At 43.1% G+C, this 13763-nt stretch overlaps 1 protein-coding gene across 2 annotated transcripts in view; it reads left to right on the top strand.

The window, feature by feature from the left end:
* Eif3h (eukaryotic translation initiation factor 3, subunit H) overlaps nucleotides 1-13323 on the top strand; it is an 88569-nt gene extending 75246 nt beyond the window's left edge. For both annotated transcript variants that reach the window (XM_005381895.2, XM_005381896.2), the window contains 5 exons: nucleotides 981-1080; nucleotides 2378-2527; nucleotides 9477-9597; nucleotides 11653-11785; nucleotides 13050-13323. In XM_005381895.2, the coding sequence (XP_005381952.1) occupies nucleotides 981-1080; nucleotides 2378-2527; nucleotides 9477-9597; nucleotides 11653-11785; nucleotides 13050-13147 (602 nt within the window). In that variant the 3' untranslated portion in view covers nucleotides 13148-13323. The remainder of the gene's footprint in view (nucleotides 1-980; nucleotides 1081-2377; nucleotides 2528-9476; nucleotides 9598-11652; nucleotides 11786-13049) is intronic.
* The last annotated feature ends 440 nt before the right edge of the window (nucleotides 13324-13763 follow it).

The following is a 13763-nucleotide window of genomic DNA, read 5'->3' as shown; positions in this document are numbered from 1 at the left end:
TATAGCCCCCCCCCCAACACTCACAGTTTGCCATATCTGGCAGACTTGCATATAGTTTCCAGCTGAGAAGTAAATGTAACGTCCTGAGTATCTGTCAGAAAAAATACTAATGAATACGATCAATCTTATGAGCTGCCCCAAAATTGTTTCAGTATGTTAACAATTGGATTACAGTAAAGAACAAGTTGTTAAAGTGTACTTATATTGGCTGGAAACATTGCATCATCAGACCTTGATGAATTTTCCACTTGTTTCAATCTATTTTGGTTTTCATTTTATCACCTATTGCTAAAAGTTTCACTGTGTTAAGTTTCAGACAACATGAATGTTAACACAGGTTTTAGGCGAATATTGGCACGCCAGAGCCGTTATCGTGCAGCAAGTGCTAAGCTCCCTGACTCGTGGAGTGTGTAAGCAGTTCAATTTCGAAAATTTGATTTTTCTGAAGCTAAAAAGACACTTTTGTGATAACACTTTTGACTTGGTAGTTTTGCTTTTACAGTCTGCTTTAATTAAGAAATGTGAGCAGTGATTATGAGGGTGGATCAGTTTATTTTCAAGGCTATTCGTTTTAAATTAGTTGACTGAATTATACTAGGGCATACAGCAATTTTCCATGTTCAGTATTCATCGGTATTTTCCTCTTACACGAGATTTATAAAATATGTATTTTATTCACAAGACGATAACTGTTTCTAGCTGAGGAATGGATTTGAAAAGTTCTTAACTATATTTTGAATCTTCTGTTTTTATTTTAGGGAGGAAGTTATTCTAAGTAAAGTAGATCCCTACAGCTTTACTTCCTGTTCGCTGTGAATGGTTTGAATCTGTTTCAAGTTGTGTTCTGATTATTTATTTTAATCGTTTTGCAAAGATGCAAGATTGAGTAATAAGTATCAGAATGTGCCTAGAACTAGTGTTACTCGAATACTGGTAGTGAGAGAATGTTTAGTAATGTCTTTCTCTTTTCCTTGTTTGAGATCCCATAAAAACTGCGCAAGGGTCTCTCTCGCTAAAGGCATACAGACTGACTCCTAAACTGATGGAAGTTTGTAAAGAGAAGGATTTTTCCCCTGAAGCGTAAGTGTTTGGGGGCCCATGGGGCATATGGTAAAGCACTGAGTGTTTGCTTTTAAGACTTCAGTTTGCCACATTTATTGAATACTTGTTTGTGCTGTAGTAATGCTTTTTCCATGTGGACTGTAGCAATTTTCTGTATGCCTAGTGCCACTTGATTTCTCCCTTTCCATGTTTAAACTGCTCTTTAGTAGAATGTCTCATCTGTTTTCAGCAAGAGTGAATTCAGTTAGAGACGGAATTAATTCTCTACTGTATCTGAGGGAGCAAATGCTAGAGTAAAGGGAGAGTGAACGAGTGGTCAGTGACTGGCAGATTGCGAACTCGGTATCAGACTTGCAAGCTACACGTCTTATTTTCTGGGCTGCTCGTGAAGAGGTGGGAGGGATACATTTGAAGGGTTTGTGAGTGATGTGGCTTTGCAGAAGTTTGCTGAGTGATACTCGGAAAACTGATGGAGCTCTTATGAGCTACTCAATGACACTGGACTATATACATTTAAAAAACTAAATATGTTAAATTCTATTTTCTGTGAATTGTAGAAATTTTTGTTATGAAATCAGAGTGGCTTTGACTTTGTGTAGAACAGTTCATCTCTGGCTTTCTATTTGTCTCTAAAAAAATTAAAGTACGTAGTTTTTTAAAAGGACAGCTGACACATGAACAGCTCCTTGTTATGGAGTTACTCCTGAACCTCGAGAAGCTGTGCTCTGCGCTGTGCTGTGTGGAGCCTGCTGTGACTGTTGTAGTTATTGATTTTTTAGTCCCACACACTTTAAAAGCGAACCTTCTAAGAAATACAGGATTTTCCTCCTAGCTATTTATTGTAAATGTTTTAGACACAGATTGTGTGGCATAACTGTGACATTTCTGTGTTAATGTCAGTGAAATTTTAAGGTACCTGATAGCAAAGAATGGTTCTTTTGCTAAAAAATTATTTTCTGGGCTTATAGTTCATATTCAGATCATTTTTAAAGTTAATAGTCAAATTACTTGATTTCTGTTTTATTCTGTAAAGTGTAGTGTCTCTCCCTGTATTGTTATTATTTATTTATTTACTTATCAATTATTATTATTATTTTTTTTTTCCCGGTACCGGGAACCAAACTCACGACCTCGCACTTGCCAGGCAGGCGCTGTTCCTCTGAGCTAACTCACCAGCCCCTTCACTGTATTGTTTTTTAAAGAATACATGTGAAGCAAAGACCCTGGAGAAGGCCTGTGATTGAGTAGAATGTATGAAATAGTCAAATTTAAGATGTTGACCACTGCACTAAAGTATTTTTAACATGCTTCACAGATTGAAAAAGGCAAGTATCACCTTTGAGCACATGTTTGAAGAAGTGCCGATTGTGATTAAAAATTCACACCTGATCAACGTGCTGATGTGGGAGCTTGAGAAGAAGTCAGCTGTAGCAGATAAACACGAGTTGCTCAGCCTTGCTAGCAGGTTAGTGGCCTGCCTCATGGGCCGTACCTTTCTTACTGTTCTTGGAGAAGATTATTTTGCATAGGCTTTTCTCGTGCAACAAGCAAAAGAACCCACCTAAGAACATTTTGAGATTTCTAACATGTGTGTAGCAACAGGTCGCTTTTGTCCAGCCCTGGGAAAACCGCAAACTGATAAGTGAGACACATTTGAGCACCGGTGCTACTCGTACACGCCTTCTTTGCCGTGTCTCGCACTTCAGTGTGGTGAGTGCTGTGGAGGAGGCTTTTGAAATTTGGTTGTGCTTCGTTTGTTGTACACTGCCCCGAGAGGCTGCGGTGCTGTGTCCGCATATCTCACAGTGCGCAGGCGGACAGAAGTGTGTCTTTCCTGTCCTGCTGCACTTGCCGTTGTCCAGTGCAGTTCTCAGTAGTAAACTTGGCACTATCTGAGGGCCCAGCTAAAGTGAGAATTCTGACCCTGGCTTTTGCCGTCTCAGACAGTGGGGACATAATTTCCTCCCCTGCGACTGCTTTAGCCATCTAGTTAGACTGCTGTATTCCAACACGTCAAATGAGATGTTCCAGAACATTGTCTTTATGAAGTAAATTGTTATCTTCCCCTACATTTCATATTCTTTTTCTTTAAATAAACCGAAAAAAGCCACCTTTACCTCCCAGTTCTAGGGTGGAGCCCAGCTGTGGCACATGGTGGTGGGCATCTAGCCCTGAGCCATACCCCGGGCCTGGTCTCTGGCTCGTAGCAGAAGTGCGGACAGAGCCACGTCCGTAGCTCCTTTAGAATCCCCTCAGACTTCTTGTTAATGAGTTTTTGTGGTGAGAAGAGCTCAGAAGCACCCTCTTAATAGAAAGTGGAGAGAGTGGGTGATCAGTCAGTGTGTTTGTGGCTGCAAGGAGCAAGGTGTATTCTTGCAAGCCACTGGTGTGAGCAGAAGTTTGAATGTTTATCAGACTTTTAGTTACCCTGGATAGAAACATACAACAGAGGAGCATGCAGACATGTGCTTGCCCCATTTGGGACGAGGGAGACGACCCCAGAGGCCAGGGGCCACGTTCTCCTCCGTGCCCTGGCCTGGGAGGGGTGTGCTGGGGGAGTCACCTTACCTCGCATTAATTCATCACGGAAGCCACAAGAAAGCCCTGACTGGACAGCGAGGGGACCCTGAATGATGAATGGAGTGCTAAATGGCACAGCCAGATTGCAGGCTTCTTTGGCACCAAAGAGGGTACTGTTTGACTGCAGACATACACGCATAATAGTCCTTACATTTCTCTGTCGTAGAGGGTCATATTTTTCTTCACTGCTTTCACAAATACTCCACACACCTGTATTTAAAGCATTGAGCTAAGAACCTTTTTCAGCATGTAATGCTATAATTTGATATATTAAGTATGTAGTTATATAATAATATTAAATTTACTACATAAAAGCTTTTGCTTACATAATTCATGTCTTCACCTTTTCCCGGGCTTCCTTTATTGACATACAGAGCAAAGATAGCCCTTACGAAGCTTGAACTTTACAGATGAGCTGATCTGAAATGACCACTTGTCCAGAGCAGCAGTTACAATAGCCAGGAAGGTGTTCCCAGCTTTCCACAGCAACTAAAATTGAGAAAGATATCCTAATATAATTTTATCTTCTGTATTCTTAGGTGGAATAGGAAGAGACCCTTTGCTGGCCCTGTGAAATTACTTATTTCAAGGGCAATTGGTATTTCTTTAGGGAGAAAAAAGAAATTACAACAGTCATTACACTCAACAGTGCTTATACTCATAGACTGTTACCTGGAGCCAAATTGATGAAGCTGTTTCAAAAAGCTAAAATGTCCTTTTGTGCATCTTAATTTTAATTTCTAACATTACTAATGTGGTAATCAGGACAGTTGCCATACGTGGCTTGTATGTGTGAAACTTCATCAGGGATCATTCTTCAGTAGCTCCTTAAACATTTTGCTGATCTTCTTCTGTGACCCATATGTGGGTACCAGTTCTTTGAGCTACCTGTTGAATTTATTCTATCTATGAATAATGCAAACTATATCTGCTTTCGTATTTTCAAAATCCTCTTTTTTTTTGTTTTTGTTTTTGTTTTTGTTTTTCTTCCAGTACCAGGAATTGAACTCACAACCTTGCGCTTGCCAGGCGGGCGCTTTGCCGCTGAGCTAAATCCCCAGCCCAAAATCCTCATTTTTTATCTTAATTTTACTACATAGAAGTTCCAGTGATGGTTAGTCCAATGACAGTCTTTATTAATGTAAGAAAATGTGCAACACAAGCCCTGAGCTTTTCACACACAACAAACAGTTTGGTTTTATTTCCTCTTTTTACGAAACGTAAACTCCAGTGAGTGTCTTACACTAAGCAGGACCTGACTATGTGGCCGGGGCAGACTTAGCGCTCCGGGTCTTGGCTCACATCTGTTTGAGTTATCTGTTTGCAGTCCTTTGTTTCCCTGGCAGTAAAAGGCAAGCCCGTGCTATCGAATGCCTGGCGGTAACTCCCTCTGGTTGCACTGGTACTGAAAGAGATTCCCCCCAAGTTGTTCTGAATAGCGGATCTGGCTTTCTGTGAGTGTTGCCGTGAAGTAGTTATATATTGAGAATTCCTGGTGCCCTTCTGGGCTTACACTGTGCAGATATTTTTTGTATTTTTGATTGACTGGTTTCTGAAGAGCATTATATAATATAATGCTTTTTTCCCACACAAAAAGTTTTAAAAGTCCGTACCCATCTGCTTGTGGCAGTGCCTTTTCACCGCACTTGCGGCACAGCATTCGTCCGTGAGAGACGTGTGGTGGGAGAAGGGGGTGTTTCAGCAGTGCCTTTCTCGTAGCTCAGGCTGGCGTGGTCACTTTGCAAAGTGTAAGGACCGGCAGCGTGTGCTGGACTCTGCTCCGCACGTGCCTGTACCCTGCTTCCCATTCTGTCTGCAGCTGTTGTCCCGTCACCTCCGGGCCGCCGGGTCCCCATGATCAGCACGCGTGCTGTGCACGTACGGCACAGGGCACGTGGCTGAGCAGTCACGTTGCTGATGGCCTTTCTCCGCTTAACCTGCTCTGTGGCCCTCAGCTTCTTCATGGGTGACAGTGAAAGATCTGTCCCCTGAGGCCAACCCTGCTCTGTCCTTCCCTCTGGAGATACTGTTACTCGCTTGAGCTGCTCCTCCTTCCTCAGAGATTTGCAGTTCCTCTCTCTCGGTCCTTTTGTGTTATCTTTATTAACTTGTTTTTCCCATTAATTTTTTTACATATTCTACTCTTCAGACAATTCAAATAATAATACAGTGAATGCTCACCCATTAAATCTTTGACTTAGATTTAACAGTTATGTGTCTTGTCCTAGACCACCACCACCCCAGCTATGTGCATAAACATTTGCCTTTTCACTCTGAGCCACGGGAAAGGGAAAGGAAGTGGGACACAGGACTAAGTACTTAGCTGGCAGCCCCTGAAAATGAAGCCTCCCTCATCTTGAAAAAACAAACTTTTGAACTCACGCTGTTATTATCCAGCTTCTTTCACCTTCTGCTACATTTTCTCCTCTTTTTGTGGTTAAACTTACTGGTAGAAGTTCTCGGCACCGTGGTGCTTAGCACACTCGGCAGTGGCCCAGGTCCCAGGAGACTTCTTACACCAAATCCTGGGGTGCGAAGCAGCACCAGCCTCTACTACTGTCGACACCCGCTTCTTCCTGGAATCGTTCTTTCTTGTGGTCTGTGGAAGCACAGCTCTTAGATGGCTTGTTTATTTCTCGGTGTTCCTAATGAACCCTCTTTTGCTCATCCCTAAGTAGAACTGTCTTTCCTCATGTGCATTCCTGGGCGATTTCACGTTATTTCCATGGCTTTTGTTACCTTAGCCAAAGGCCTCATTATTTTTCTCCCTGATTGCTTTTACAGTCTCCTCACTTCCTGCTTTCAACCCTTCCTTCTTTCAGATTTGTAGTGATCTTTCTCAGTGCAGATTGGATGCTCATGTTAGTCCTTTGCCTGCATCTTTGGCTGTTCCCCATTCTCCTTGGAGGACAGTCCAGGCTTACCGTCCGTGCTTCCAGAACCCTGCGCTAGGACTGTCGTCTGCCCTGTAATTTTATAGCTCTCTTTCCCCCAGTCTTGCACGTCTCCTGTATTCCTGGTGACTGAATTGTTTGCAGTTCTCAAATTCCTCGTACTTTTCACGCTAGGGTCTCTGCGTGTACTACTTGTGTCCAGGGTCTGCACTGTCCCTTCCCATCGGCCCCGTCTGGCCACGCTCAGCTCCTTTTCAGAAGCTCCATGTGGTGTCACGTAATCTGGAGGATTTCACCTGATTCTGCCGACCTTTTTCTATGCTTCTGCTGTATGTCTGGTATAGTGCTTACTGCCACTTGGTTAATGTTTATCTAAGTGCAGCAGTGTCTTGCACAGTTTAATTCCTAGTCATTCTAACAGAATGAGTAGCAAAATAGTTATGGACTTACTGTGTGTTGAAAGAATAAATGTGAGGTGCAGTATTGATAAATTTATTTCTGAAGTTACGTGTAAAGTGATGTGACTATCTAACCAGTAGATCTGGACAGTCATTGTCATTCAGTATCTTGCGCCATATGCCCAAATATTTGAGTCTGGCAGATTTAAATCAGACAATCAAGAAATGAGAAAACGAGGGACAGTAAGAACTTACCTGGTGTCCAGAGAAGAAGAGATGTTTTACGGTTAAAAGTACCTTAAAAAATTACAGTGGAATAAGAGACACAGGAAACACAATTTAATTTCAAAGAACTTGACTCATAGATAAGGTGCTGCCGCTTTGGGATTAAAAGGTGAATTTTCTCCACACACACACTATTTAAGAAAGAGCCCAAGTGTTACATTTTCCTTAGTTGACAGGGGAATCCGTATTTTAATTGGATTTGCTTTCATTCATTCCCAGTATTTCCAGGCTGTTTTGTCACCAGTCTTCCCTTTTCCGTACCTGTAATATCTCACTAGCTGGGGGGCTCCAGCCGGGAGACTGAGTGCTGCCCTTGATTCTTTTCTGCTATTTCTTAGCAAGTAAAAATTGCCAGCTCTGCAGAATATCGCTGGACTGTCTTTCAACTCTGCTCCTTTTTCTCTGTCTTCCTACCGCCATCCTAATTCAAGCTACCACTGTTTCTGTCTGGAATATTGCATGAGTTTTTTGTCTTTTGGAGAGGGGTGTACAATTTCTAAAAGTTGAGACACAACTTACCATTTAAAATGTACTTGGCAGTTGTTTTTGGTATGTGCATGAAGTTGTGCAACCATTGCTCATTCTGGAACATTTTCATGACTTCAGACAGTAGCCCTTTTCCATTAAGCACTCGCTGCCCGTCCCCCCGTCCGCTGACAGCAGCTAGTCACTTTCCCTTTCTGTTGATCTGCCTGTTCCATTCATAAAATAGACTCCTAGAATAAATGGCCTTTTGTGGTAAGCTTCTTTCTTTTAGGATAGCACTTTTCGGGTTTACCCATGTTGTAACATACTTGAGTACTTCAGTATGTTTATGGCCAAATAATACTCTGTTATGGATATACCACAGTTCGTTTATCTGTCCGTCCTTTGAGAGATGTTTGGGTTTCTACTTCCTGGCTATGAACAGTAGTGTAGCTGGTGACGCACATGTACAGGTAGGTCTGTGTGACCGTCTGCTTTCCTTTCTCTCGGCTATGTGTGCATGAGTAGATTGCTGGGCCTTACAGTCGTTCGTCGAGCTTTTGCAGGAGCTGCCACACTTTTCCGCAGCAGCTGCGTCATTTACATTCCCACAGTGTATGAGCTTTGCCTTTTCCACGTCCTTGCCGGCCCTCCAGATAGACCCTTAACTGACCTGGATTTCATTTTCAGTCTCTGCATAGCAGCAGTGCGCTCATTTTAAAACTGAAGCCATGGCACGTACAACTCCAGGGCGCCGTCACGGTGGAGCTGCGAGGTCTCACGCGTGGCAGGCACACTGCTGGGAGCAGCACAGTGCTCCTGGGCTCCCTGACGTGGTCACGGTGACCGCTGCGCTCACTGTGCTCCAGCCAGACCGGGCCTCTTGCTTTTCAGAGTCAGCTTTCCGCGCTTACCCTCCCCAGCCTTCGGCACTTGTACTTTCTTTTCTCGGGGGTGGTTTCTGTCATAGGCAGCCTGCGTGCTGGAGCCGTGTCACCTCCCATCTCCCATTCTCACGTCCATCGTTACAAGTCCAGCACAGGTGAAGTGAGTGGGGCATCCTGTCTTCCAGCCAGCTGTTGTGTGTGTGTGTGTGTGTGAGTGTGTGTGTGTGTGTGTGTGTGTGTGTGTGCGTGAGTAGTAGTAGTAGTAGTGGCCGTTGTCCACACTTTACCATGGTCAGGGAAGGTTGCAGGAGAAATGACTGGATGTGATGGTCATTGTATCCGTCATTACTTTATAAAGAGATTTTAGTGATTGTGCTGCAGTAGAAATTTCTAGAGAGAAAAGTATGAAAAGCCGTACTGCTGTAGATTCTAGGAAGAGTAGGAGAAGAGGCACCTCTTCACCTGAGTCCACAGGACAAACGCTGCTGGTGTTCTTTTCGATCCTGCTAGAAATGGTATGCTCGCAGCTGGAGTGTTTCCTGGAACTTTACTGTACATCGGGGTAGAGGGGAGCTGGTGGTGGTGGGGAATTGTTAAAGAAGAGCATTCAGGAGTACTGAACTTAAATTAAACTTGATTTTTTAAAAAAAATGTATATTATAGATGTCTCCCTAAGTATGCTTAATAGTTACTATGTAGCATACCTGTGCTTTCATAGTAAGAAACTAAGCTGTTTTACAGGCAAAGTTGAACAGCAATCTGACTCAGATTCGTTCCTCTGCTCTTGCCTTTAGCTCGCATTCTTTTAGCAAAAGGCAGGTCCAGTTAATGTATCAGGCTGTTCAGAGCAGTGGCGAAGCGGTGGCTTACGGTGTGGGTGCCATTGTGTTGATTTTGCATTTCAGCAGTCACCTGGGGAAGAATCTGCAGCTGCTGATGGACAGAGTGGATGAAATGAGCCAGGACATAGTGAAATATAACACGTACATGCGGAACACCAGCAAACAGCAGCAGCAGAAACATCAGGTCTGTATTGTGCGGGAGTTCGACACAGCCATTCTTAGGTGCGATGCTTCAAGAGTCCTCTTCACAGTGAACTGAATTATCTTGGTGCAACATTGGCTGTTAGCTAATACTCCATCATATTTTAAAAGATTATTCTTTTGTAAAATATGTTCTATTATTTATACCTTGCATTTAAAAGTGTCTGACTGAAGAGAGCTGGTATATTAAGTTCAGAGTATAACATCAAGGTTATGCAAATAAGATACATTTATTGCAGAAATCAGAGGCAGAGAGTTTCCTGAGTGTCACAGCTCATTTCTTTACTAACTATAATTGGTTTCGTAGTGGCTCATTGCAGCATAGTTAGCAATCTTCAGTTCATTTAAAAAAACTGAGCAATTGTGATTAAGAGCAAGCAATTTTGATAGGAAATAATAGACCGACTGCTGTGAAGTAGGTAGTGTAACACTGACAAAAACCCTAGAGTTACCCGCGTATTCTCACGCGGACATACACGCTGCTGCGGCCATTCAGCCTTTTCTTTACCAGTGTTGCCCGAAGACCACATGGCTCTCACAGCTCCTGGAGTATGATCTATGCACTGTATTACTTTTAGTATTTGATTCATACATAAAGTAATTCCAGAATATTTTTCTGGGAAAGTGGTATTTACATATGAATACTATTTATTAAAATGTACTTTAAACATAAAATTCTAAATAAACTGATTCTAAGAGTATTGTATGTTAAAGAATTTTCATGATCAGGGTTCATGCATATAGTGAAATTTAAAATTCTATTTTTGCCATACTTGAATTGAAAAAGCATGTAAATCTGTACAGTCCCTTTCAAACCGGACATGTGGTGGATGCAGATCTCTGATAAACTTGGGGAGAGGGGGTCATCCCAACTTGATTTCCTTCTCCTGCTGGCTTTACCTGTAGGTAAAGGATTCACTCAGGGCATCAACTTGAGTTATCCGTCACCTGAGAACCAGTTGATTATGGAAACCAGTCTTCTATTGAAACTTTGTAGTCTTTTTTGTTTTTATTTTTATTTTTGGTCTTTTTGAGACAGGGTTTTCACTATGCAGTTCAGGCGGACCTCGAACTTGCAGTAATCCTCCTGCCTCAGCCTTCCAAGTGCTGGGAGTACAGGTGTGTGCTATCACGCCTGGCCACTTTTCAGTCAGTGTATTAAAATTTTGCATTTGACATTTGTTCATAGGTACAGCATCATTTATGCCTTTTAAGTTTGTCTTTTACTTTCATACTCTATAAGGAGTAAAGAAATCTTCACAAAGCAAGTTGCTGTCCTTCTGTAGGAAAAACTGTCACTGCCCTTAGTTTTCATAGGAATCCAACGACTTAATTTTTACTGTCCCATTTTGATTTCTCATTACTCGGCCTTTCAGGAGTGTGTGTCCAGGGTGTTACTTCTGCTGCTGTTGTGAGCCATCTACAGCTATTACCGTTTAACTGTAACTGACGTAAATGGCTTTCTAGTTAACCCTGTCTTTGTGTAGTTCCAGCTTCTCTTTGGCGAAGCACACGAATTCAGAGTTTGAAAGCGTTTGAAGCATCGTCTGAGCTAGTTTGCACTCTTAGCTGCAGAGGTAGGCACAGTTTGCTGGTAAGAGTGGTAATGAGAGTGCGCACAGTGGGAGTAGCATCATTGCTGTTGCGGTGATGTGAGGTCAGTGGAGATGGAGTCGAAAGCATCGCCTCGGGGCGGTTCATTACGTAGCTGCTGGGGTTAGGATGACCCATTCACTCTCGTGCGAGTGCTCACGTTCCTCCTTTGCTTGCTCGTCAGAGCCTGTGAAAGCCTCCTCTTCCAGAAGCACTTTGGTTTTCTGAGGTGTTAGTTAAGAACAGGGTGACACTGGAGTTTACAGAGAAGGATTGTTTTTCTACTGTTCCTACATTTAGCTGCTTAGAAGCAAGTTGCCAAATATTACCACTTACAAAACTAAGATTGGAATTCAGAGCCACAAGATTTTGCTGGTTGTGTAGGAGGTTTTTTTTTGGTCCACAGACAGAAAAATCACCAACTCATTGTCACTTTGCATTTCAGTATCAGCAGCGTCGCCAGCAAGAAAACATGCAGCGCCAGAGCCGAGGAGAACCCCCGCTCCCTGAGGAGGACCTGTCCAAGCTCTTTAAGCCCCACCAGGCCCCGGCCAGAATGGACTCGCTGCTCATCGCAGGTGGGGTTTGCCAGCGCAAGACAGCTGGTTTTCTCGCTTTTCCGCAAGCGAAAGACAGCAGTTTGCAGCCAGAAAAGTAGTCCATAGAAGTGGAGATATGTACAGTGATTGAAAAATGAGTTTGAGCCTAGCAACTCTAGATTCTGAAGTTTGTTAAGTCTCAGTTCTTTCAGTGTTTTGCGGAGTGTGTTTTTTGGCATGGTATTGTCAGCTTTCTAAAGTGGAAATGTTTTATTGAATCATCTTTCCTACAGAAGAAAAGTTATTTACAGCGTCATAGTGCAAAAGATCATGTAGCTCAAGCCCCTGTTCTTCTACTGCTTTAGCACTGTACGCTGAGTACTTGGAGCTTCTAACTAGGAGAAGATAGCAGTTCTTTGCCTTAAATTATGACAGCAGGAATGCAGTTCTGGATGAACTTCCTTTGGGAACTGTTAGCATTTGTCATCACCTGTCCTACTGCCTGAGGTGGTTTTAGTGTGTCATATCCATGCTCTTAGTTGGCTTGTTTCTTTAGAAATATTGTATTGTTTGATTTTATCAGCTGTCTGAGAAATTTATTGGAGTGAAAAATCTCACTCAAAAGTTGATCTTCCATAATTTCTTAGTTCTGTTGATACATTTTTTAAGTGGGTGAAAAATGTAAGTTCCTTAAAACTTTCTAGTACACGTAGAAGATAGGTTTGGGAAACCAAGACACAGTTCTTTCCGTAAGCTGCAGTCCAAACAGAAGTGCAGTGCCTCTGCTTTCAATAGAGGATTCCATGTGAGACACACAGAGTGAAAATGGAGCCCTTCTTCGCGAGGACTCTGCTCCTGCTTGCATGTGGCTTGGGGGACAGCGGCTTAGAATGAAGACAGCTGTGTACTGTTGATATTCGGGTCAGGTGGATCCATCTGGTGTGCCGTTCTGTGACTGTGTTGCTGTCTCCTTTGAGCCTGCTAAGGCAGCCGGTGCTGTTTCTCTCAGTTGTCCTCGTACACCATTGTTCTGACCTGCTGTGTCCTTAACGGCTGATAACCTTTGAAAAGTTGTAGTTTTCCTTCATTCTCTGTATCGTCAAGGATGGAAGATAACTTCTTTTCAAAAGACATTATAATCTTAATTATGCCTTATGGAAAAGTAGAACAGTTCTTAGAAATTTTTAATTTAAAAGACAATACTGGTGATTTCTGTGTTCCGGTCTTCTTGTTTGACTAGAGTTGTGAGTCATGTTACCATTTTGTGGAACATCATGGTTCTCTTTTTATTTCAAACATGCAGGCCAGATTAACACGTACTGCCAGAACATCAAGGAGTTCACCGCCCAGAACTTAGGCAAACTCTTCATGGCTCAGGCTCTTCAAGAATACAACAACTGAGAGGACATTTCCAGAAGAGGAGTTGACGTGGCCTGCTGCAGTCACAGCAGGGCCGCACTCCAAAGACATAGATTTCTATATTGAAAAGCACAGACTCTTTAATGTCGTTGCTATTTTTGGCTGCAACATCTTTCTAGCCAGTAATAAAATAAAACACAGTTGTGATTGCTTGTTGATGCAGTTTTCCATGTGTCTTATCTAGCTTATTTTCATTTTGTTTACGCTTGCGCATTTCCAGACAGGAAACAAGGGTTGCCTGATGCAGACTCAGGGGCTCACGACACTGCGCCTCTTAGGCCCCATTTTAGCCCCAGGGACTAGCACTGTGCTCCTGCTCCCACTGCAAACCCCAGCCCCTGCTGTGAACTTGTAGACTGCGCTGCTCCCGAGGGCTTTCCAGAAGCTCAGGCTTCAGACCTGAGGGACCCCTGTCCCGAGGGCTTTCCAGAAGCTCAGGCTTCAGACCCAGGGACCCCTGTCCCCAGCCGGCTGGGCACACCCAGGCTGCTTCCCCAGGCACCACCTTCCCTGGTGATGTTCAGACACCACTGGGCACAGGAGTTTTAGAAAACTTCACCAGAACACTGTATTTCATATAAAGATGAATTACTTCAGA

Source organism: Chinchilla lanigera, unplaced genomic scaffold (genome assembly GCF_000276665.1).
Source record: "Chinchilla lanigera isolate Chin_1 unplaced genomic scaffold, ChiLan1.0 scaffold00016, whole genome shotgun sequence".
In the NCBI taxonomy this organism is placed as follows: Eukaryota; Metazoa; Chordata; class Mammalia; order Rodentia; family Chinchillidae; genus Chinchilla; species Chinchilla lanigera.
The sequence above is the reverse complement of the archived record's forward strand: the minus strand, read 5'-3'. Positions and strand labels throughout refer to the sequence as shown.